Raw genomic sequence first — 24,312 nt, 5'->3', positions numbered from 1 at the left:
TCAATAAGCTCCATGTATTGATTAAAGGGGCTGCTAGAGGGGTAGTTGAACCTTCTAGAGGGATAAGACAAGGAGATCTACTCTCTCAAGTTATCTTTGTATTATGTACAAAAGCTCTTAATGCTGCACTCAGAGTTGCTTTACAGGAGAACCTTATATCGGGGCTGAAAGTGAGAAATAGGACTAACCCTATTTCTCATCTTTTGTTTGTTGATGACACAGTTGTGTTCTCAGAGGTGAGCCTTCAAGAGTTTCATAATATTAAAGCTTGTCTGGACCTGTTATGTGTAGCGAGTGGTCAGCAAATTAATCAACAAAAGTCTTCTATCTACTTCAACCCCAACACAGCTTTAGACTTAAAAGATGGCTCTCAAGAATTCTAAAGATTCCTTTTGGGGGGCCTCCAAAGAAATACTTGGGTCTTCCATCGGAGTTCAAAGCATCTAAGAAGGAAGGGTTTAAAGAGATTCAAGAAAGAACAAGCAGCAGAATGCAGAGCTGGAAAGCTAGTTTATTGTCAATGGCTGGGAAAGAAGAAATCCTAAAGTCGGTTGGATTGACAATGAATAATTATGCGGCTTCCCATTTTATCCTTCCAAAATCCCATCATGAAAAAATCAAGAAAGATGCGATTAGTTTTCTTTGGGGAGGACAAGATAATAGAACGAAAATCTGTTGGGTGTCATGGGAAAGACTCTACAAGTCAAAAGATAGAGGAGGACTAGGATTTCGAGATCCTCAACTGCAAAATTTGGCATTTTTATGCAAGTTAGCTTGGAAGGTGTGGAGTAATCCGGAGGCTTATTGGGTGAAATTCTTGAAGCAAATCTACTTTCCTAATTTGGATTTTCTTTCTACTAAGGCTGGCTCTAATCCTTCTTGGGCATGGAAGAGTATTCTCGAGGGGAGGAAGATCCTTATCTCTAGTCTAGTATGGATTGTGGGGAATGGTACATCTATTTGAGTATGGGAAGATTTATGGCTCATCTCTACTCCAGGTTTTAAAATTAGAAGTTGTAATCGAGACCAGAAAGGTATTGTGTGGGTGTTTGAGTTAATTGATGGAAACACTAGATCTTGGAGGAGGGATCTGATCTATGATGTTTTCGACAAAGAGGATGCAGAGGAGATTCTGAAGATTGGACTAAGTCTTATTCCCAGGGAAGACAATAAAGTTTGGGGTCATGCTAGAAGTGGTTTATTCTCGGTAAAGTCCACATATCATCATATTATAAATTTGGAAGACTGGGAGAAGAGAAATCAACCATCATCATCAGTAGTTCCATACAAAATTAATGTGGATGCAATGGTATGGAAGAACATCTGGAACTGTCAATCAGCCTCAAAAATCAAGCATATGTTATGGAGGGTGTGTTCAGAGGCCTTACCTTCAGCGGTGGAGTTGGTGAAGAGAATAGAACATTTCAATATCAAGTGTAGCATATGCGGCGAATTGGAATCCACTAATCACATTTTGCTTGATTGTCCGTTTGCTCGCAGGGTTTGGTTCGCTTCTCCGCTCTCCTTCCTGCCGCCGGATAATCCCATGTTGCATAAAGCGATCAAGGATTGGAGATCTAGCCTGCCGAAAGACAAGAAGGGTTTCGTGGAAGCTTCATCCCTAATCGCTCACATATGTTGGAGAATCTGGAAAGCAAGAAACGAATTGATCTTCGAAGGTGTTCAATGGGCGCCGGAAAAGGTTGTGGAAAAGGCAATTGCTGAGATGAAGGAGTTCTCAAGCTGTTTCAGTCGGAGGGGTGATGACGAGTTCCCTGAGCGAAGAGAGGATGCGTCGACCGGTCTCAGTAGATGGTTGTGTCCTCCGTGCAGGGTTGTGAAGATTAATGTAGACGCTGCCCTAAACGTTAATAGTAGTGGGCTGGGCCTTGTTAGCAGAGACTCGGATGGGAAGCCCATTAAAGGCTATGTGATCCCAACCCATTTTGATGGGGTTTTATTTGGTGAAATTCTGGCTCTTCGTGAAGGAATTTTGTTTGCCCTGGAGGAAGGATATAGCAATGTCATGATGGAATCAGATTCAACGGAAGCAATCAACTATGTGACCAAATTGGAATTGATTCCAATGGACATTCAAAACTTCGTTTGGGATGTGGTGATTCTCGCATCTCGGCTCCAGAGTATTTCTTTTTTTCATGTTAAAAGGGAGTGTAATGTTGTGGCAAACTTCCTTATTGGTGAGACTGTGTTCGTTGTGTGCCGGACTCTTTGGCCTTGTTCGTAGCCTAGGTTTCTAGATTTATATAATCTCGATGCCTTGCGTGGGTCACGCTTTAATATATAGACCTATTTCTACCCAAAAAAAAGATCATCAATAAACTCAACATTTTCATTTGCACGAATATAAGGCAATCATTTTGCTTCTTCTATATGTCAATATAAGAGACAAATCAATTTAAATTATATCAACTTCTATGGACATAGATAAATACATGATACGGTTATTTGAAAGAAGAAAAATTATACTTTGATATTATAGTTAACTGTGTCTAATTTCTGTCATTATCTATTTGAGGACTAGTATTCAAAACTAGTCTGAAGACATTTTTTAGTCCTTCGAAACCTATATAATTCAATATGATTATTAACATATATCTAATAATTAGTATTAGTTCAAAACATTATTAGTATTTTATAGGAATAATTACTATTGTCTTGTACTTTGATTTTATTACTATTGTATCCTTTGTACTTTTCAAAATTGCTAATCCAACCTTTAACTTTGTCTACAATTACTAATGCCTCATACCGTTAAGTTCCGTTAGTTTGTTGATGATGTGGCACCTTTATATTTTTTTAATAACCCCAAAACACCTTTATACTTATTTCTTTATTTATTTACCTTTTTTCAAGTTACAATAGTACCCTTAATTAACTTTGGAGAAGAAAAAAAAAAAAAGCTGTAATCCGTTTTATTCTAAAAAAATCATCAAATAAAGAAAGAATAATTGAATAAAGTTATAAAACTCAAATTGAAAACTGAAAATCACCTAAAATATTTTAAAATAAATGAAGCTTAGTGAAGATGGAAACCAAATCGGATTTGGATTTAGCTCATTTATTTAATTCAAAATAAATGAAGTTTAGGATTGACATTTAATCTAGCTTTTATAAATGGGGTAGCAACGTCTTTTGATTTCTTAATTTGAATGAAGAGCAAATTAGACATTATATATTCAAACTTAACAGTTACTTAACACCGTTATAAGGAAGGGGACAATAATAATTTTATAAAGAACATAATTTTATTAATAATATAATCAAACTATGGAGGGCAATAGTAATTATCCCTACTTGATAATATTAGATTATAAACTAGTTGAGAACATACAAATATTTTATAGTGTATGCTAGAATTAAGTGCAGGACAATGTCTCATCAAACATATCTTATAATCTTAATTATTTAAATTTCTGTTTTATGTTTTTTCATTTTTCTCTTCTTTCTTTCTTTTTCTTATGTTTATTTATTTATTTATTTTTTTTTTTTAAACAAAACAATTTATTCAATTTTTGCATGTACATAGATTACATGAACTCTCTCGCAATCTACTTGGTTGAAGGTGCAAAACTCCTTAAAATTTCCAAGGTCTAGTTGTAGTCCCCATCCAATTTTTTGTAACCAACTTGTTATCGAGTCCGGATCCTCTCCTCCGATTAAAAGCACTATGTGCTCCCTAACAGGTGTTGACCACGAATTACAGGAGGACGCACAAGGTTATGGTAGTGTGGTTTATTTTTATTTTTTATTTTGGATCCCAAATAATTTGTGATTGTAATTCATTTGGGGGTACACAAAGTACTCTCCGTTAGAAGAGATGTTCCACACTCCTTATTAACAGCCTCTAGTATTTTGTTAGAAAACTTAATAGGAAGCTCCTTTTAACAATAAATAAAAATATACAAAAAAATCCAAATGTTATTGTAACAAAAGTAGATTTAAACCAATAACCTCTCACTAAGATCAGGTTCACACCAATAAGTTACTCGGTTGGCCAGTTCGTGTTTCTAGCATGATTATTTCAATGCCTTGATTCATCATTGACAAAAATCAAACACTTGTCATAAAAAGCAGAGGTAGAAGAACTTGTGTCACAATGATTCACTTACAATGCATATGGGAGTTTCTAGAGTAGAGGTGAACCAGGTTGGGCTTCAAAGGGAAAACGAAGGTGCTAACTTCAACTCACAGAGTTGTAGTCGCAGACGCAGAGAGAGATGAACGAACAGAGAACTCGAACTAAAGGCTGAAGCTTGAACTCAAACTGAAGGCTGATGCTTGAACTCGAACTAAAGGCTGATGCTTGAATTCAAACTAAAGGCTAAAGCGTGAACTCGAAATGAAGGCTAAAGCTTGAAGAAGGTTCAACCGCTCAAGAGTCAAGTATGAAATCAAACGTCTAAAAAATGAAAAGCTGAACTTGGGGTTTGTTATGATGGGGCTAAACAATATGCTTGTGTAAACTAAAGGTTAAAGGTTACAAAGCTTGAACTCGAAATGAAAAGCTGAACTTGGGGTTTGTCATGATGGGGCTAAACAATATGCTAGTGTAAAGTAAAGAAACAAACACAACTATAATGGATCAAACATTCAACACACAAGCCACAATAGACACACAATAATTTTTAACGTGGAAAAACCCGTAAGGGAAAAAACCACGGGACTGTTATCGGAGTCCACCAAAAACTTTCACTATCACTAAATGATAATAACAATGGGTATAAAATCAATATCCCATCTATAGATAATACTAGAGGAACTCAAAACAATAAGCACATAATTAAATAAATGGAAATCAGATAGAATAGAGAAAAGTCACTAGGGAGGCTTCCTGAGAACTATGGTAGAATGATATTTTGACCGTTGGATATGAAGAGCTAGGTGCCACGACCATTCCCTTCAAGTCTCACTTCATTCCGGCAACGTATCATCGTCGGATTCGCCAAAGAAACCAGAAAATCCCTCATTCCTTTTCTTCTCCCGCTCCGGCTCTCTCCTCTATTTCACCACCTTTTTTATCTCTTGTTTTTCTCTCTTTTTTTCTTGGTTATCTTTCTTATGCGTCAACCATATATATAGGAGAGTGAGGCAACAATAGGGTTTCTTATGCTAGTGTATATATATAGGAGAGTGAGGCGGCAACCCTATTGATTCACTTAAAACTGGGCCCCACATGGCTTTAATGGGCCATGGGCCGGACCCAACATGTCAAACGTCTGAGAAAATTTATCAATAGCATAGAATGAAGAAATCAAGTACGAAATGCATTTTCATGCCCAAGAGGTTTTTTGGATCGTCATTCATCAAAGCCATCTCTCTTTTGGATAAACAAACAATTTACATCTTATTTGTTTTGCTATTTTCATTAATTAGTACCCTTCTTTCTTATGAAAAAAAAGAAAAGAAAAGAAAAGAAAGTACCCTTCTTTCTCATCTGAAGAGTTGGGCATCTCTTAAATGGTGGCATGGGTTGTTGTTCTTTCATCGATCTAACTTTTAATAATTATAGTCAACTTGAATTAAGCATAAAGGTCTTCCATTCATTGTGGGGGATTCACCCATGTGTTCTATTATTCTTTATTATATATATATATATATATATATATATATATATATATATATATATATATATATATATATATATATATATATATATATATATATATATATGCTGTATGTCGTAAGAAAAGCTTTTATGGTTTTCCACTCTCTTCGTTTGAAGATTAATAATGGGAACCGGTTGTGGTTGTAACAGAAAAATCAGGCTAGGATATCAGAACTTGTAATCCATATAAAATATGGAATCTGATGCACACCACACACTTGAAATACTTGTTTAAAATGTCAAATTCTTTAGGCTGAATATATTATGTTTATGGATAAAAGAAGATATATTATTAAGTTGATTGTAAAGATCAACACAGATACACCATGGACATCCAACAAATATGGGTTCAATTTTTTTTCTTCATTCTTTTAGAACTGGTAGCTTTATTTAAAGGGGATGAGGATAACAAGTTCAGATCATCTCTCCTGACGGCTGTTGACTACGAATTACCATATCGTCTCTCTTGATGGCTGTTGACTACAAATTATAAGGGGTCCCACAGGATTAGGATAATGGCGTTTATTTTTTTTAGTGCTCGTCGTCAAGGGAGATGATCCACACTCGAGGATAACCATCTCACATAAGTTCATCCCAATCCCTTAGAAATTTAGACATTTGATCTTATGAGGCATGGGTCTTTATCAACTGGGCAAACTTCTTGGGATAATTTTTAAAAGTTTTCTCAAAAATATGATTATTAGAGATCATGCATTTGCATATAACAAACTATACAGATCACTCATCCGATGAGATGAGATGAGATGTTTCTTCTTCATAATTTTAACATTCTCCAAACCAAAACTTTAAAATAAATGTCTTGATAAAGATTTTGATTCTGAGTATTCTAATATCACTTTCATTCCATCCTCTAACACCTTTATTGCTATTATATCAACAATGTTTTCATCACATAACTTTTGAAGGTCGAAGATTTTTTTTTAAATGAGGATAAGATTTATTAGAAAGGTATAATAGTCTTCACAATAATATAACTAATCAATAACTATTCTAACATTATAAAACCTATGTGTTTTTAAATAAAAAATAAAGTATCACTCCTTTAAAGCCTCTATTTTGAAGTTTCAGTGTAATATATATATTTTTTTTAAAAGGAAAACACATGCTCCATAACCATGAATACATAAAACTAGAACCGTTTCGGTAATTCGGTACGGTACCAACTTTGAATACCTAAAACCAGAACTGACCGGTACCCAATTTCAACGGTACGGTATGGTTTCGGTATTTACAAAAACGGTTCGGTACGGTTTCGATATTAAATCGGTACGGAAAAATGGTTTAAACATGGTATCTAGTACGGTACAATTTTGGTACGAATGAACTTATGCCACTTTTGTGATTAGTTTATTAAGATCCTAATGAAATTGTGATCAACCAATTGATATAATTTGAAATTAACATATATAAAGCAAATAAATCTAATTAATAGAGACAAAACAAGTTAATATAAGAAGAGGAGTGAACGATGAAACGAAAAATTGGAATAGGGAATTAAGGATAGGGAAAAGGTTAAGTGTTTTAATTGTAAAATTACAATTTATATCTCTTAATTTGGTACGCTATCAATTTGGTACAGTTTCGGGACGTACCGACAGTATGAGTACCTAAAACGGAATCGTACCGAAGAAATTCGGTTTCGGTACATACCGTACCGAATTTTGAACAGTACAGCGAGGTTTTAGACGGCGCGGTTCGATACGATTAAACGGTTTTGGTACACATTTGACACCCTTAGCTCCAGTCATACGTTTTTTTCTTTTTCTGGCTGGGATATAGGGGTGTCAATTTTCAACCCAAACCGTTAAAACCGGATCGAACCGGCCTGTTATAGCCTGAACAGCCTGAGGGGGCCGCGGGGGGGCGGAAAAAAAAATTTGGTATCAATTTTCATTCTCTATTATGCCTATTTAAAATAAATAAGTACAAGAATTCATTTTTGGTCAAGAATGAAAAATGGTTTGGTGAATTTTATCGAAAATAAATTATGAAATGAAAAATAAGTTTGGTGTCAAGATAAAAAATTGTTAAAAATGATAGTAAACAAGTGAGAAAAGAAGGAAAAAGTATGGTTGTTATAAAAGAATGTGTATTGACTATTTTACCCTCATCTTACTTATAGAACTTTAAGTAAACTTACACAAATGAAGATAATGAAATTCTCATCATAATCCATAATGGACAAAAAGTTCATTATGGATTTTGGAGGTTTTTCTATTATTTTAAATAAAAATAAAATTCAGAATAGATGCCAAACAATTTAAAATAATGAAAATTTATCATAATTGACAATGATAATTGATACCAAAAAGAGCCTTAATCTTAACCGTTAACTTTTTAATTTTCAAATTTCATTTAGTTTTATTATTTTAAAATTTAAAAGTCTTAATTGATAACTCTTAACTCTTAAGCCTTAATCTTAATCGTTAATGCTGTTTCACCGTCTACACATGATAGAAAAATCTAAATTCTTTATTTTTTGAGGGTGGAGGGTGGTTTGGATCAAGCTAATGCCATTACTTATCGTTGGATCTACTGGAGTCTTCATTCTCTATCTTTTGTAGTTTTGTGTGTGAGAAACAAAGATTTGGAATTGAAGAAAAAATAAAAATAAATTTCAATATTGATTTTTAATTTAGTCTAAACCGTTAGTAAACCGAATCCAAACCATTAGGCTAAACTGTTAGTCAACCCGAACCAAACTGCACCAAATCGAAACAGTACCAAAACCGTTATATTTTAAATGGGCTGGTTTGGGCTGGGGGTTTTCAGCCCGAATCCGTTAGACCCGACCCGAAACCACTCCAAACCGCACCGTTGACACCCCTAATGGGATCCTAAAGAGGGGGCATGGTGGATCGATTTGTGGGATTTAATAAAAACATTTATTCCTTGAAAATGGATAACTCCGGTCCGGTTCTGTTATGAAGGATCAGCCAGGCGTGGGTCCGGGTCGAAAGAAAAGAAAAGGAAAGAAAAGTCCGCCAGCATTACACGACCGGGCCCACCTTTGTTTCTTGTTCACCGGACAATAGTCACGGACTTAGCGGGTCCCACTTTTGCAAATTGCCCCCAAGCAGTGGACAAAACCAGCTCCGCTCCCTTCCCTTCCCTTCCCTTCGCACACTGTGATGTGAGACACGTATTATATAGAGTCATAGAGATGAGATGAGAATCTGAGATGAGATGAATTCAATTCTCATTTCCCCCTGACACGGTGACACCTGACCTCCCTCAAGACCAAAAGACGTGAATTCTTTAACCTGACCATGGTTCGGTTAACCCAAACATTACGTCTCATCTGCCAGGGCCCAGGGTGGACCGTGGACCGTGGACCGTGATATTAAATATCGGTATCGCCAAGGCTCATTGAAGGGGTATATTTTAAATTATTTAATACATTGTATTGATATATGGTTTTAAAAATAGATAATTAGCCATTAAACATTATTATATAATATTTATATATAAAATAAAAAATATAGTCTGAGAGGCATTTGTGTATTTTCAAGTTTAAAATTTGAATATACTTAACAGTGACTAACGATATTAGTCTGATTAGGACCCACACGTAATATATTATACTAAAAGTACCCAACATTGATTTGTGGTCAATTAAGATGACCCTATATATATATATATAAAAACTATATATATATTTATATATATATAAATATATATATATATATATATATCACGAGAAATACATAGCAGAGTTGCATCAAACTCACAAGCCAAGTAGTGAAAATAAGCTAAACCATCAAACAAGTCATTAAGCAGTTTTCCTCCTTTATAATAAAAAACATTACATGTGGCAAATAAGGATCACAAAGATACATCATCATAACCTAAGATAATTAAAACCATATCATGCACTCGAAATTGCTTTTGGCTCTGCAGCTAACTAATCACTAGTAATTGACCATCGAAAACTTGTAATTATCGGTGAGCAAGGCACCAAACTTCATTCGTCAAATTCCAGATCAACAAAGTTTGTGGACTTTTTACTGGCAAAACTAGACCTTTTAAAGTAATTAAAGCATTTGAGGTTAACGACAAAGTATGCATAATCACCATTGTTTGCAAATTTTCATTGTGTCTAGTGATCATAAATTATCTGAACTCTAACTTTTACAATGGAAAAAATTATAATAACATAGGTGGCAGAAACACATTATTCGAAGCAGATAGTGTCAAAATCATTGCTCGTGGAAGCATGACAACAACTCATGTTGTAGCAACCATAGAGATTAGATCTTTTTCTTGTGTCTCGACACCTCCTGTAATACTGCAGTTGAATGAAGGAAAAAAAAATGCAGTCAAAATAAACAGAAAAAAATCTACAAGGATGACGGGGGTATTGGCATTGCCATACATTCTATTTCTTTATAAGGGGTTGCCGTTAAATAGGGGTGAGTGAGTGATGAGGTGTCTCACCTCCTTGCCACCTCATGCTTTTTATTTTCCCTCAAATAATATTTTTTTCCAAAACCTCACCACCTCACTCTCTACGTAGGAGGGAGGGTGATGGGAGGTGGGTGGTGGTGCTCCCCAGTCCCCACCACAAATCCTTGAAAATATCATATATATTCATATATAAAATATATATTATCATCAACTTTGTTAAATAAAATACCTTGTACATATGCTTTATGTATTTATTTGTCGGGCTTTAATTTAACTTGTGGACCCATGTCAATTTCTGATGTGGGATCCATTTGAAGATTCAATTGTTGATATCTTCGAGTTTAGAAAATTGTGCTGATCAATTCCTCGTAATTTAGTCTAATTCTATCCTATATAGGTCTCACAGGCAAAACTATACTTAGACCTATTTTAAATGTAGAACACGTTTTCATTTCATATTATTATTATTTAATGCCCTTAGGGTTGCAAGACAAATCAAGTATGTCGGTGTCTTATATTTAGGATCCAAGTACCACTACCAATGCTAATTCCATACTCATTAGGTCTAATATCATACTTTTTAAAATTAACTTATTTATCTGGGATATCCAGTGTTCCCTTTACCAATTTTGGTTCATTGACTCATGATTCATTGGGTATGATCGGTTTATTACTTTGTTGGACCAAACATCCGAAATGCGGGTATTGCACGTAGACTACTAAGAAATAATAATATTCATGCACAAATTACTCATATGAATTTCGAAAAGCAAAAATAAAATAATAAAAATAATAAATAAAAGAAGAATAAGCTGAGGGACAAGAAGAAACAACATAACCCAAGAAAAAAATGAAGTTTATGTGGGTCTATAGATCAAAACAGTTCCATATTTATAAGCACAAACCGCATCAACCGTTACACCTCCATATTCTCTCAACAACAACAATAATAACAACAACAACAACAAAATTACATAGCATAACCTAGCCATTTTGATGGGGCTTGAAATCTTTCATTGTTTGAAAGAGAGCGTGCTGTGATTATTTGGGAACCTAATGGGGCTTTTGTTGCCGCTTGGTGTCAATACTATGTCTCTCTCTCTTAGCCATCGCTGTGGAGGCAGAAGCGTGTAGGGATGCATTTCTATTGGCAAAGGTATTACGGTTTGAAAAGATCACGATTTATTTGAATTGTTTTGCGATCATCTATTGAGTGAATGGAGCAACTGACTCCAATGATTGGGCAGATGAATCTATTAAAAATCTTGTCAAGTCTTTGTGTTTGGATTTTGTTTCGAATCAGTTTTACCGTACGTTGTTGCATGACTAAAAATTACACGGTTGATTTCCTTGTTGTGGGTTGTTCCTGTCTAAAGTTGGCGCGTGTGTGGTGAGTATCTCCATCTTAATTTTTTTGACAAAAAAAATAATAAATTTCAGTTTAGTTTGATAGTATACCTTTTATATTTTATTATTTTATTTCCCGTTCATGCAACTAAGCTGACACATGCTATCAAAAAAAAAAGCCAAACAAGCTGACACCAATTTCAATGATTCTAATTTTCAAATTTCCAATTTGGAATCTTTTGAGTGTCTAAGCCTTTAGCCGATGGCGGAGGGTGGTTTGCTCGTGGTGGCCCATAGTAATTCATCTCATTTTTTTCAACATCCACCATTCTTTCTTGTGGTGGTGGTGGAGGATAGTTTACTCGTGGTGGCCCATAGTCATTCATCTCAATCTTCTCAACATTTATAGTTGAATCCCTTGGTGGCGGAGGATGGTTTGCCCGTGGTGGCCCATAATCATTTATCTCAATCTTCATTCTACGATGAATTGATGATGATGATCGCTCTCCATTGTTTGCATTGCGACAACCTAGCTACCAAAAATAATAAATATCCATATATAACTAACTATACATATGAAAAAGTTGAGGGAAGAGCTATCGTTACGGTTGATATTGCAATGAAGAGAAGAAGAAACAACATAAACCAGGACCTTTTCAATTGAGCGTCCCCTTGGGTTTATAAATCGTTTTTAAAAAATATTGTATGTATTTTATGCAACAATAAGACTTTATATGGTCAATTTCAATTTCAGCATACGATGTTGGTTTTGGATCGACTCTCTTATTAGACATACATACGACAAGATTTACGTAGTTCACTCGATGGCTATATCAATGTCTAAAATGAGATGGTGTTTCACCATAAAGAAGAAGAAGAAGAACATAGTATAACCTAGCCATTTTCTACCCTATTCGAGCCTGTGATAAGTTATAAGTATAAGAAAAAAAATGAAAGCCTTCTCCGAAAAAACGAAGGATTATCAACTCAGTTAAGTTAATTTTCGCGAAAAAAAAAAAGGTTTAAGTTTATTAGTAAACCTTGAATTTATTTATAGTGTCTCCCATTCATACAACTAAGCTGACACAATTTTATTAAAAAATAAAAACCAACCAACATGACACCAATTTCAACCATTCCAATTTTCAATCCTCCAAACTGAAACCTTTTGAATGTCTAAGCCTCTAGCCCTGGTGGCTGAGGATGGTTTGATGGTTTGCTCGCGGTAGAGGCGGGTGATGAGGCGGGTGATGAGGCGGTGGATGGTTCGCCCGTGGCAGTCCATAGTCATTCATCTCAATCTTCTCAACACTCACCATTCTATCTTGTCGAGGTAGAGGTGGATTAATCCTAGGAGGATGGCTAGCCCCTGGGGGCCCATAGTCATTCATCTCAATCTTTTCAATATTTACTATTCTATCTGGTGATGGCGGACGATAGTTTGCATGCGGTGGCCCATAGTCATTTATCTCAATCTTCATTCTATGATGAATTGATGATGATGACGATTGCTCTCCATTGTTTGCGTTGGTGCAACCTATCAAAAATAGTAAATATTCATATTTTCTTTATCACGTGAAGTTTAAAAAAGCCAAGCTTATTCATATGAAGTTTCAAAAAGCAGCCAACACCCCCAACAACCCCCCCCACCAAAAAAAAAAAAAAAAAAAAAAAAAAAAAAAAAAAAAAAAAAAGAAAAGAAAAGAAATGAGGAAAGAGCTTTTGCTTACCACTTGAGGTTGCAATGAGGAGAAGAAGAAACAACATAAACCAAGAGCTATTCATGGTTCTTTGCAAGTGATGAAATTTTGTAGTTCTATTGGATCCGAAAAGTATCATATTTATAAGTCCAAACTCCATATTCTCTTTTAGCAAAAAATCAAGGTCTATAAATCTGCATGCATGGAAAGTTAGCAATTGCATCTCTATAATTTATTTGAAAAGATAAAAGTATCCCCTCCAATAATGTGAAATATCTGCCAGGGTAGACAATCTGGACTCATACAACTAAAGGTAAAATCTCATTTTAGCCCCTGAGGGTTTGCCTAACTTATTAGATCTTTCACTTTGCTCCACTAATGTAAAATATCTATTATACATCCCAAGGTGTATATATTTTTTGAAAAGACAAAAGTAGCTACAATAATCAAAGTCCGAAATTTGGGAGAGTTGATCTCGGCCAGGGGTCGGGGGGCGCGACAGAGCACTACACGACGGTAGGGGGAACGGCCCCCTCAAGCGAGTTGACCTACAATAAATATTTTGAACTGAAATCTTCCAAAATCAACAACCACGTAATCCCGCCGGTTTGGCGAGTTTGAATCTCAAATTGAACCGCCGTCCACGGCCCTTAGTGAGTTTCGCCGGTTTGTCCTTTGGCGAACTTGTAAAATTTTGGAAAAATATGGCCACATTTCGACCCCCAATTTCCAAGGGTATTTTAGGTCATTTTGGGCCCAAATTTGATATCAATACTTGGTAAATTTGAATTATTTCCTACAAATTCTTTCATGCAAATTCTCCATTCTTAGCCACATTTAACATGTTACCTTTTGAGACCTAAATCATTGGGACATAATTAGAAAGATTATGCTTTTATCTTGAATATTCAATTACATAATTCCTTCAAGATTTTTGTTTCCATAAATCTTTCATGTATATACTCTTCCCTAACCACATTGGCTTTTGAGGCCTAAATCACTGGGATATAATTGATAAGATTTTTCATTGATATTGAAGATTTTGTTACAAAATATTATTCTAATTTAAATTATTTCAAGAATTATTTTTATGTAGATTCTCCTCCCACATTGGGTACATTGCCTTTTGAGGCTTGAATCATTAGGAATGTGAGAAGATCATCATTGGTGATGGATGATCTTTCTTGGGATGCCTCTAGTCGACCAAGATTTCGCTTTTGAGGCTTGATCACAGTAGTATCTTTTCATTGAAAATCTTTTTGGATCATGTTCCTTATTTTAGGGATATGGTGAGGTTGGGTACATTTTTTTGGTAGCCAAGCTTTTCATTTCATAAAAACAAACTCAGGCAGGAAAAGGAGCCGAGCAGAGCTCAAGATCGAATTTGTGGAACATGGCCAATAACTCATGTCTAATACCAAGTGGTGCTTTCGAGCTAGTTGATCCACAACTTGAGATTAAAGCTCAAAAATTTAGTGGAGAGGAACCTTATGTCTTCTACAATGAGCAAAATCCAGGTAGGGGTAGGGGAGTTTACATCCAAAACACTGAAAACCATTCGCTATAGTCAAAACCATGCATTCGCCAAAGCATCAAGGATTCTGGTTCTTAGAGTTGCTGCTTCTCGTTCGAGTGCTGAAGTGAATGGTTTCAGGACTGACATTGCTACTAATGGCTTCCCAACCTCATCTCTTATGACTAATCCCATACCTCCAGCTTTTGTCTCTGGCATCCAAGACACATCAACATTGAATTTGATAAAGGGATGAGGTGGGTGTGTCCAACCAGCACCTGAATGAGTCGATACATCATGTTTTTGTGGCTTCCTAGCATCTGAGAGGTTTAGTGATTCCTAGAATTCTGCTTGGGCAGATTCAATAGCATAAATAACTTCCTCGGGAGTTCAACTCTTCTTCCCCACCATCCGTGAGGTTGGGTGCATTGGGGGCAACTGTTATTGTAGGTTGTATGGTTGTGGTTCATTTTTATGGTGTATACAATGTAACATTTTGCTTTATAATACAAATAACCGTTTAGCGAAAAGAAAGGGTATGCAAATCGTATGAAAATGATACAGTCCTATACATACCATCAGTATGACATTGAATCAGGGCCAAAATCAGGGACGGGTCGTGATGGGTTGGGCGGGCTAGAGAGTAATCCGAGGCCCGCCCTTGGCCCTAGTTCAAGCTTCAGGGCCAGAATATTTTGGCCCTTACCCACCCTTAGGGCCATAATCTTTAGCCAGAGCCCTATTCGGGCTCAGGGTTGGCTTAGGGCCACCAGGGCCAAACTTGTACCCCTAGATGTTGGTACTGGATCGACTCTCTTATTAGGCATACATACGACAAGATTTACGTCGTTCACTCGATGGCTATATCAATGTCTTAAATGAGATGGTGTTTCACCATAAGGAAGAAGAAGAACATAGTATAACCTAGCCATTTTCTACCCTATTCGACCCTTATGATAGGTTATAAGTATAAGAAAAAATGAAACCCTACTCCAAAATAATAAAAAAAGGATTATCAACTCAGTTAAGTTTAATTTCGTGAAAAAAAAAAAGTTTTAAGTTTAATAGTAAACCTTGAATAATATTATAGTATTTCCCTTTCATTAGGCCCGGTAACGGACCGGATTCGGCTCGGATACACCAGTATCCGAATCCGAATCCGGCAAAAATTTAGAGAAGGCATCCGAATCCGAAACTTTATCGGATATCCGATAATAATCCGATCCGAAAAAATATCCGATTATTGATTGATAATTGTCACTTTTTTACATTTTTTTAATTAAAATTTTATAATTTCCGATTACCGAATACCACTATCCGAATCCGATTACCGGTATCCGAATCCGATTATCATCTACTTTTAAAGAAAAAATGTTAAATACTTTACTCTATCCGGATATAAATTTATCCGGATATTATCCAATCCGATAAGCAATTATCCGAATCCCAATCCGGTTGCTTAGCGGACGGATACGGATATTTTCCGGTAAGAAAATTTTCGGATACGGATGCCCTTAAACGAATACGAATGAGAATTCGGAGGCGGATTTCGGTTATCCATTTACAGGTCTACCTTTCATAGAACTAAGCTGACGCAGTTTTAAAATAAAAACCAACCAACCAGACACCAATTTCAACCATTCTAATTTTCAATTCTCCAAACTGGAACCTTTTGAGTGTCTAAGCCTCTAGCCTTGGTGGCGGAGGATGGTTTGCTCGCGGTAGGCCATAGTCATTTATCTCAATCTTCTCAACACTCATCATTCTATCTTGTGGAGGTGGAGGATGGTTTACTTGTGGCGGTCCATAGTCATTCATCTCAATCTTCTCAATATTCACTATTCTATCAGGTGGTGGCGGACGATAGTTTGCATGTGGTGGCCCATAGTCATTCGTTTCAATCTTCATTATATTATGAATTGATGATGATGATGGCGACCACTCTCCATTGTTTGCGTTGGTGTAACCTATCAAAAATAGTAAATATTCATATTTTCTTTATCACATGAAATTTCAAAACGCCAAGCTTATCATATGAAGTTCCCCCAAGAAAAAAGAAGGAAAATAAATGAGGGAAGAGCTATCGCTTACCACTTGAGGTTGCAATGAGGAGAAGAAGAAACAACATAAACCAAGAGCTATTCATCTTCTTTGCAAGAGATGAAATTTATGTGGTTCTATTGATCCGAAAAGTATCATATTTATAAGTCCAAACTGTAGTCGACCGTTACAACTCCATATTCTCTGGTACCATAAATTCAAGGTCTATAAATCAGTATGCATGGAAAGTTAGCAATTGCATCTCTATAATTTATTTGAAAAGACAAAAGTATCCCCTTCAATAATGTGAAATATCTGTCAGGGTAGAGGATCCGGACTCATAAAACTAAGGGTAAAATTTTCATTTTGGCCCCTGAGGTTTTGCCTAGGTTATTAGATCTTTCACTTTGCTCCAATAATGTGAAATATCTATTATACATCCCAGGTTTTTAGATCTTTTACCTTTTGAAAAGACTAAAGTAGCTCCAATAATAATGAGGGGTGCATATATTTTTTAAAAGACAAAAGTACCCCCTCCAATAATGTGAAATATCTATTAGGGTGGAGGATTCGGATTTAAAAAACTAAAGGTGAAATTTTCATTTTGACCCGTGATGTTTTACCCAAGTTATTAGATCTTTTACTTTTGAAAAGACAAAAGTAGCTACAATAATCAAAGTTTGAAATTTCGGCGAATTTCGCTGCTTTGGTGAACCTGCAAAAATTTTGGGGAAATATGGCCACATTTCGACCCCCAATTTGGGGGGGGGGTATTTTAGGTCATTTTGGGCCCAAATTTGGTATCGAGCCTAATTTGATGCCAGTACTTGGTAAATTTGAATTATTTTCTATAAATTCTTCAATGCAAAATTTTCTTCTTAGGCACATTTAACATGTTACCTTCTGAGGTCTAAACCATTGGGACATAATTAGAAAGATTTTGCGTTTACCTTGAATATTCAACTTAACGGTCTTTGTTGATGTAAATTCTTTCTTTTTGGGACTAGCTTTTGCACACCATGGAGGGTGGGGGGGTAGATCTTATACATAACTTTTATATAAGGCGGGACTTCGAACTCTAACCTCCTACTAGGAGTTGTTGGTTTTTTTACCCATTGAGCCTTCCCTTGGCGTTATAAATTGTTTTAAAAATCATATCGCATCTATTTTTTGCAAACAGTTGGTTTCAATTTCAGTATATGATGTTGTTAGTATTGGATCGACACTCTTGTTAGATATGCATAAGATGAGATTTATGTCATTCATTGGATGGCTATGTTAATGGCTAAGATGAGATGGTGTTTTACTATAAGGAAGAAGAAAAATGTAGTACAACCTAGCCATTATCTACCCTATTCAACCCTTATGATAGACTATATAAGTATAACTGTATAAGAACAAGTCAAACCCTTATTTTCAGGAAAAAAGAAGAAGAAAATCAAATCAAATCACTTAAAGCTAATTTCACCCCAAAAAAAAAATAGTTTAGTTTAATAGTAAACCTATATTATTTCCCTTTCATACAACTAAGTTGGCACATTTTTATTAAAAAAAAAAAAAGCAAGAGAAAAACCAACCAAGCCAACACCAGTTTCTATGATTATAATTTTCACTCCAAACCAGAATCTTTTGAGTTCTAAGCCTCAAGCTCTGGTGGCGGAGGATGGTTTGCTCGTGATGGTCCATAGTCATTCATTTCAATTTTCTTTAACATTCACCATTTTATCTTGTAATGGCAGATGATGGTTTGCTTGTGGTGGTCAATAGTCATTCATTTCAATCTTCATTCTACGATGATGTTGATGATCGCTCTCCATTATTTGCATTGGCATAACATACCAAAAATAATAAAATTCATATTTAACTATTCATATGAAATTTTAGGGGGAGAGAAAACAAAAATTGAGGGAAGCGGTATCGCCTACCACTTGAGATTGCAATGAGAAGAAGAAGAAGAAGAAACATCATAACCGAAGAGCTATTCATCTTCTCTGCAAGAGGTGAAAATTTTGTGGGTCTATTGTCCAGAACAGTTTCATATATATAAACCCAAACTGCATTCAACCTTACACTTCCATATTCTATGTTACTATAAATTCAATGCCTATTAATTTGCATGCATGGAGAGTTAGCAATTGCAGCTCTATATATTTTTTGCAAAGACAAAAGTATCCCTTCCAAAATGTGAAATATCTATTAAGGTTGAGGATTCAGACTCATAAAATTAAGGGCAACTTAAGATTTGACTCAAGTTATTGGATACTTTTCTTTTGAAAAGGAAAAAGTAGTTTCAATAATGTAAAATATCTATTATACCTCCGGGATAGAGGATTTGGACCCATAAAATTAAGGGTATAATTTTCATTCAGACCCCCAAGGTTTGGCATGAGTTATTCGATCTTTTATTTTGAAAAGACAAAAATACCCTCTCCACCAATAATGTAAAATTACTTACTAGGGTAGAGGATCTAGACTCAAAAGATTAAATATATAATTTTCATTTGGACCCTAAAGTTTGACCCAAGTTATTAGCTCTCTATCATAAAAAGTGACATTTTTCATTTCTCTCCCCCAATGATATCAAAAAAGACTAATTAGAATTCTATTTGAAAACAATGATCTTTTCTCTTAATTATTATATAATGATTTACATTATTTAAATATTACTTATATTAATTATTAGTGCCTATACAATCATCAACTTACACAAATCATTTTACCTAGTTGAATCGAGCCAACATGACTTTTGGCCCAACTTAAGTGGGATACCTATAAAAGTAAAAGTACACTTTGTTTTATTTGTTTAATCCACAAAATAGATCATAATTATATGCAATAAACAAGGGTTATTTTTGCGAAAGGCAATTTACAAGGTGTGGGTTAATCGAATCCATCCGGCGGCACCTATATTAGTAATATTCCATATATGTTACTCGAATTCAAATTTTTAATGTTATATGACGAATTTACTCCTTGTACTATGTAATGACCAAACTAATTACAACTTTTAGGTGGATGAAGGGATTCACTCATCTTCTTCTTCCTATATCTTGACAGAACTTATCGACCACTGCCATAAACTACCATTGCCCCTCCCTACCTTCTCCATGGGATGAAACACATTGTTTAGTTTAATAATTAATTAGGTCATTTCACATTAGGACTTAACTAGACACTAACTGAAACTAGAAAGTTGTGTATTAGATGTAATTTAGGCCATTAAGAGAAGTAACCTGAATTTTGGCCCAGCTTAAGTGGGCTAAACATAAAAATCTTTAATAATTTTTATAATATCAACTACAACTGGTGGTGCAAATTTGGATTTTATTTGTCATGGTAAAGAAGTAGCTAGACCCTGTGTCCCTGTCCCTGGGTGAAGAGGATATCCACTTAAATTTATTAGTTAGTATGTGAAAGAAAGGAGAAAGGAGAAAGCAATGAGAAGAAGAAATAGTAAAAGATGATAATTACCACACAGTAGATTCCCTAGTGTACGTTGGGCCCCAAAATGGCCTGACCTTTGGGGAACAAATCCTAATAGAACGATAACAACAGGCCACAGGCCGAATCAGGAAGAGATGAGGTTTGAGTAACTTCAAAAATGGTGGGAAACTGAGCTGTGCATATGTATGTTGCTTCGAACAATTCTTATCTTAAACAGAAAAAGGGGGATTCATTAGGTGCTGGGTGGTCCTCGTTGGTTTGTTAATTTGTTAATGGTAATAATAAAGGGATTCATTTTTTACCCCACCCCATGTGTCACCCCATGTGTCATGCAATATATAACTGACAAGAAGAACATGAGTCGACTGTGTGTAAAATGCGACACTCTCTGATGTAGTGATGTGATACTCCACTTTCGAATAAATTAAGTCATTTTCTTTTACCCTTTTACCCTTTTTAACCCTTTTCCGCATCAGATTTATGCAACCCCAACTTGGGTCAGTCAGTGGAAGTAAATTTTTTATTGCAACCTTAATCTGACTTTTTTTTATGTTAGAATGAGTAAGTCATCTCATTTAATTTATGTATGTATGTTGCATTTGGAAGAAAGTACAAGATAATAAAAATAATAATATATATTATTTTTAATTTTGTTTTGAAGATTTCTTTTCTTTAGCTTCGATTTGGAGCAAAAACTCAACGGATGAATAGAGGAGCGTCTACATGCATGCTTTTTTTTTTTTTGGTAGAGGGGATCACAACCGTGTATGTCTCAGTTAGGACGTTGTGCCATGTTCTGTTTTTTTGCTCACATATATTAAGGCCCTTCCGAGCATTTTTAACGCTAGTCTAAATGAATAATTATCTTGGACTTCTTGGTAATGACCACTTTCTGTAAGAAGGTGGATTCCTAAGGTGCTTTAAGGGCTTATTTGGTTATACAAATCTAGAGATTTGAAATGAAGTGAGATTTCAAGTTTATGGATTCATGGTTCAAAAAATTTGGGAACCACAAATCTATCGAAGTCCATAGAGTTCCGTTGGGTTACTCCACGTGACTATGTAAATTTCATCAATTTTATACTTATAGTGGAATCCATGGATTTCCCCCAATACCCAAAAATGACTTAATTCACGTTTTTAGGCAAAAAAGTGAAATCCTTAGATGAACGTTTAACAACCAAACAGGTATAAATCTCCAACTCATGAATCCAGAGATTTTAAATGTTTGGAGTCAGATAACCAAACAGGCCTTAAAGTGATTATGTATCTAAGTAAGGTTGCCATAATTGATGTACACTTGCAGTTTTTATTTATGGGATTAATTATTCCTAACAATTAATAAGTTCACCAATTTCTTTCTTTTTTTGAGGGTTTCACAACTCTCGAGTGTCGGGGGGGGCTCCCCCCCTCCGGCCCGAAATCCTAACATTATACAGTGTCATTGGATTTGGGAACCATGTTTGTTACTCGGTGGTGATTTGTGGTCAGAAATTACCAAGTTTCGCATTTTATTACAAGGGATGTGGGCCCAGATAAACCCAAGCCCACCAGCTAGTCGAGACTCGAGTCGAAGGTTGCTGCTTTGCCATATTGCCTTCAGGCTTTTCTCCACCATTTTTAATTTCCACCCACGATGCCAAACGGTTCCTTAAAAAAATATTTGAAGTTTCTTATAATTTAGAGCAAATTACACTCGTCTTCAAAATAGAGATCTTAAAGTTGGATTTTCATTGGATACATTAATCCAATTTGTCACTAAAAATCATTAAATTATTATTTATTATAGAAATATTTTTAAATTGAAAGAAAATAACTAATGATTTAATAATTTTTAGTGATAAATTAGGCTAATTTTATCCAATGAAAATTCAATTTTGGATCTTTACATCTCTTCATCTGCAAAAAATTCTTGACGTGAAAACACAAACAAAGGGCTGATATTTGAATAAAAAAAAGAATGGATTTGCAAGGTCCCAAATGAATTGGCTTATTCGAACAAAGTCTTGTTCTTTGGAAGATCTATCTCGTGTCTAGTACCGCATGGTTCAGCTCTGCAAGAACTTCGAATCCTTCTCTTGAAGCTCATTCTCTTAATTGACTGGTCGTAGGTTCAAATCCAAATCTTACTTGAGAAAGCAGAAAACAAGACAATGGGAACACCAAACAACCCCAATTCCATTTTTTCCCCCTTTTCTCCCACTCTTTTTTTCCTATTTATTCCACCCACGAAAAATCGTATAGGATCACTCCTGCATCTCGATGCTCGGGGCCTTGCTTTGGTCTAGTATTTTTTAAACATAAAGTGAAAGTGAAGTATAAGTGCTTTAAGGATTTTGAGGTGTTGGTGCAATTTGTTGATTGTACCTTTTTTGTTTTTTGTTCAAAAGAGATTTTATTGCTCTACGGCTTCTACTCAAGTGAGTGAAAGAAAGAAAATGATTACGAAGCTCAGGAAAAGAGTACGTGCCATACATACCGGAATCCAGCTTTACCTGTACATGACGAACCAACCTAGATATATATATAAAGCAGTCTCTGCAAATTGAAACCAATTTTGATGATTCAACTCCGAGGAGGCTCTCAAATTAAAAGCTACTTCTCAATTCTTTAGATACAGTGGTATGCATGAACATGCTTTAACTACTAATAAGTACTTTTCTTCAATATCCCTTCAAGTGGATAACTGAACTCACTAATTTTGGCATTCTACCAGGGAAGATTCTGGAGTGTCATGGCTCATCGGTGCTGGGTAATTTTTTTCACAGATTCCTCGTAGAAGGCTCGGAAGTTTTTATCAATTTACAAGATAGAGACTTTTTTTCCCCACACTAGTAGACGCCCTTCTGATAATCTGGTTCACAAAATTCTCCTCCAAGATCGTCACAAGCTTCTCCAGGGAACACCCTGAAAAATTAATGCAACAAAAAAATCAAATTAATTGGCACCATTATTTCTCCCATATTGTTCTTTCTATTAATCAATGGTCAAACCATATTTTTCTTCCACTTTTTTGAAGGGTTTAGAAATCATCCAAGAAACTGTTAAATCTGTTTTATGCTTGATGTGCTCGGTCTAATATTTGAGCCCAGATTTGGATCAATCCTATCGAGTATAGATCAAAGAATTTGGTTTAATCGTGTTGCATAAGTTTTTGGAACTTAACCCTCTGAAGAAGTATGGCTGTTCGATCCGAAAAAACTTCCTCCAGCTAGAGTGAGACGAATATGGGATTAACAACGATCAGCTTCGAAAATTCATAGTTAACAAAAGTTGTTCCGAAGAGTTTACTTACGTCTTGGGTTCATTATAGTCGAGATACTCTCTGTCTACCATTTCTGGAACAGTTTTTGCAGCATCATCGTTTTCGGCCTCTGCTTTGATCTTAACTTCTGGGTACATTTCTGCCGCGCAAGCCTCTCCGCCTATTGTTTCACAGGCCTCTGCAGGGAAGACACTGCAGGAAACAATTCAAACAAAGATGAGTCTCACTCTCGACTCCAGTTTCTCACACCCCAATTATATGATCCACTGCCAACTGGGTAAACAAAACAGAGGAAAGAATAAGATAACCAGAAAAGGAAAGAGAAAGCTGACTCACGAGACCGTGGAACTGTAATCAACCGCAGACGTATCGCTGGAAACGGAAGCAGCAGCTTTGATCGATTGGCATCGGGAGAATAGCTTTGGAGAAGATATCGGTAGCCTAGCCAGCGACGTTTTGTTGGCCACTAGCGCTGGAACGGAGGGTGTAAAACACAGAGATGTCAACATTTTTGGCGTCTGGGTGTGTGCAGGACTTTATCCGTGAGGCCTATTTATTGATTTGGCAAGTCAGTGAGTGGGTCTGGATAGAAAGTCACGAGAGATATTTCTCACTGGATAAGGTTTTGCTTGATTTCGACCATTTTTGAGTGATGGAGAAGGCCTTGAAGATAACTATTGGAAAATTTTCTTTTCTTTTCTTCTTTCGAGACAAAGACATGAAAATAACATAAAGCAGAAAATGTCTAGATCCTCACGAATTTAACTATACTCACTGTTTTCCAGTAAAGTTTTGTTGTAATAATTAATGATGATCATGGTTAAGTAGAAAAACCAAGCACAGAAGCTCTTGATTTGATCAGCCGCGAATGATTCCTTCCTTACACATTTGAGGAATGATGAACCACGATAGATTTAGGACGGATGGTTGGCTGGACCTGTTGGTCTTC

At 35.7% G+C, this 24,312-nt stretch overlaps 2 protein-coding genes across 2 annotated transcripts; one reads left to right on the top strand and one right to left on the bottom strand.

Annotated features, from left to right (window-relative positions):
• Positions 1-1,306: 1,306 nt before the first annotated feature.
• Positions 1,307-2,245, top strand: LOC149006212 (uncharacterized). Its single transcript, XM_089165368.1, has one exon. It carries the CDS (start codon positions 1,307-1,309, stop codon positions 2,243-2,245), a length of 939 nt encoding a protein of 312 aa, XP_089021494.1.
• Positions 2,246-22,637: 20,392 nt separating this feature from the next.
• CCL (CCR-like protein) lies at positions 22,638-23,898 on the bottom strand. The gene is made up of 3 exons (XM_089166066.1): positions 23,700-23,898; positions 23,394-23,555; positions 22,638-23,005 (listed from the first exon to the last, which is right to left on the bottom strand). The coding sequence occupies exons 1-3, from the start codon at positions 23,870-23,872 to the stop codon at positions 22,930-22,932; spliced, it is 411 nt and encodes a 136-aa protein (XP_089022192.1). The 5' UTR covers positions 23,873-23,898; the 3' UTR covers positions 22,638-22,929.
• Between the last annotated feature and the right edge of the window lie 414 nt (positions 23,899-24,312).

The sequence above is a fragment of the Hakea prostrata genome, chromosome 8 (assembly GCF_041222555.1).
Source record: "Hakea prostrata isolate BN-2017 chromosome 8, UWA_Hpros_2, whole genome shotgun sequence".
Lineage (NCBI taxonomy): Eukaryota > Viridiplantae > Streptophyta > Magnoliopsida > Proteales > Proteaceae > Hakea > Hakea prostrata.
The sequence above is the reverse complement of the archived record's forward strand: the minus strand, read 5'-3'. Positions and strand labels throughout refer to the sequence as shown.

Excerpts from the sequence above, each read along its gene's own strand:
- LOC149006212 (XM_089165368.1), top strand. The coding sequence starts at position 1,307 with ATGGTATGGAAGAACATCTGGAACTGTCAATCAGCCTCAAAAATCAAG.
- CCL (XM_089166066.1), bottom strand. The coding sequence starts at position 23,872 with ATGTTGACATCTCTGTGTTTTACACCCTCCGTTCCAGCGCTAGTGGCC. Across the intron at positions 23,556-23,699 it reads GATTACAGTTCCACGGTCTC|TGTCTTCCCTGCAGAGGCCT; the intron begins GTGAGTCAGCTT and ends TGTTTCCTGCAG. Across the intron at positions 23,006-23,393 it reads GACTATAATGAACCCAAGAC|GGTGTTCCCTGGAGAAGCTT; the intron begins GTAAGTAAACTC and ends TTAATTTTTCAG.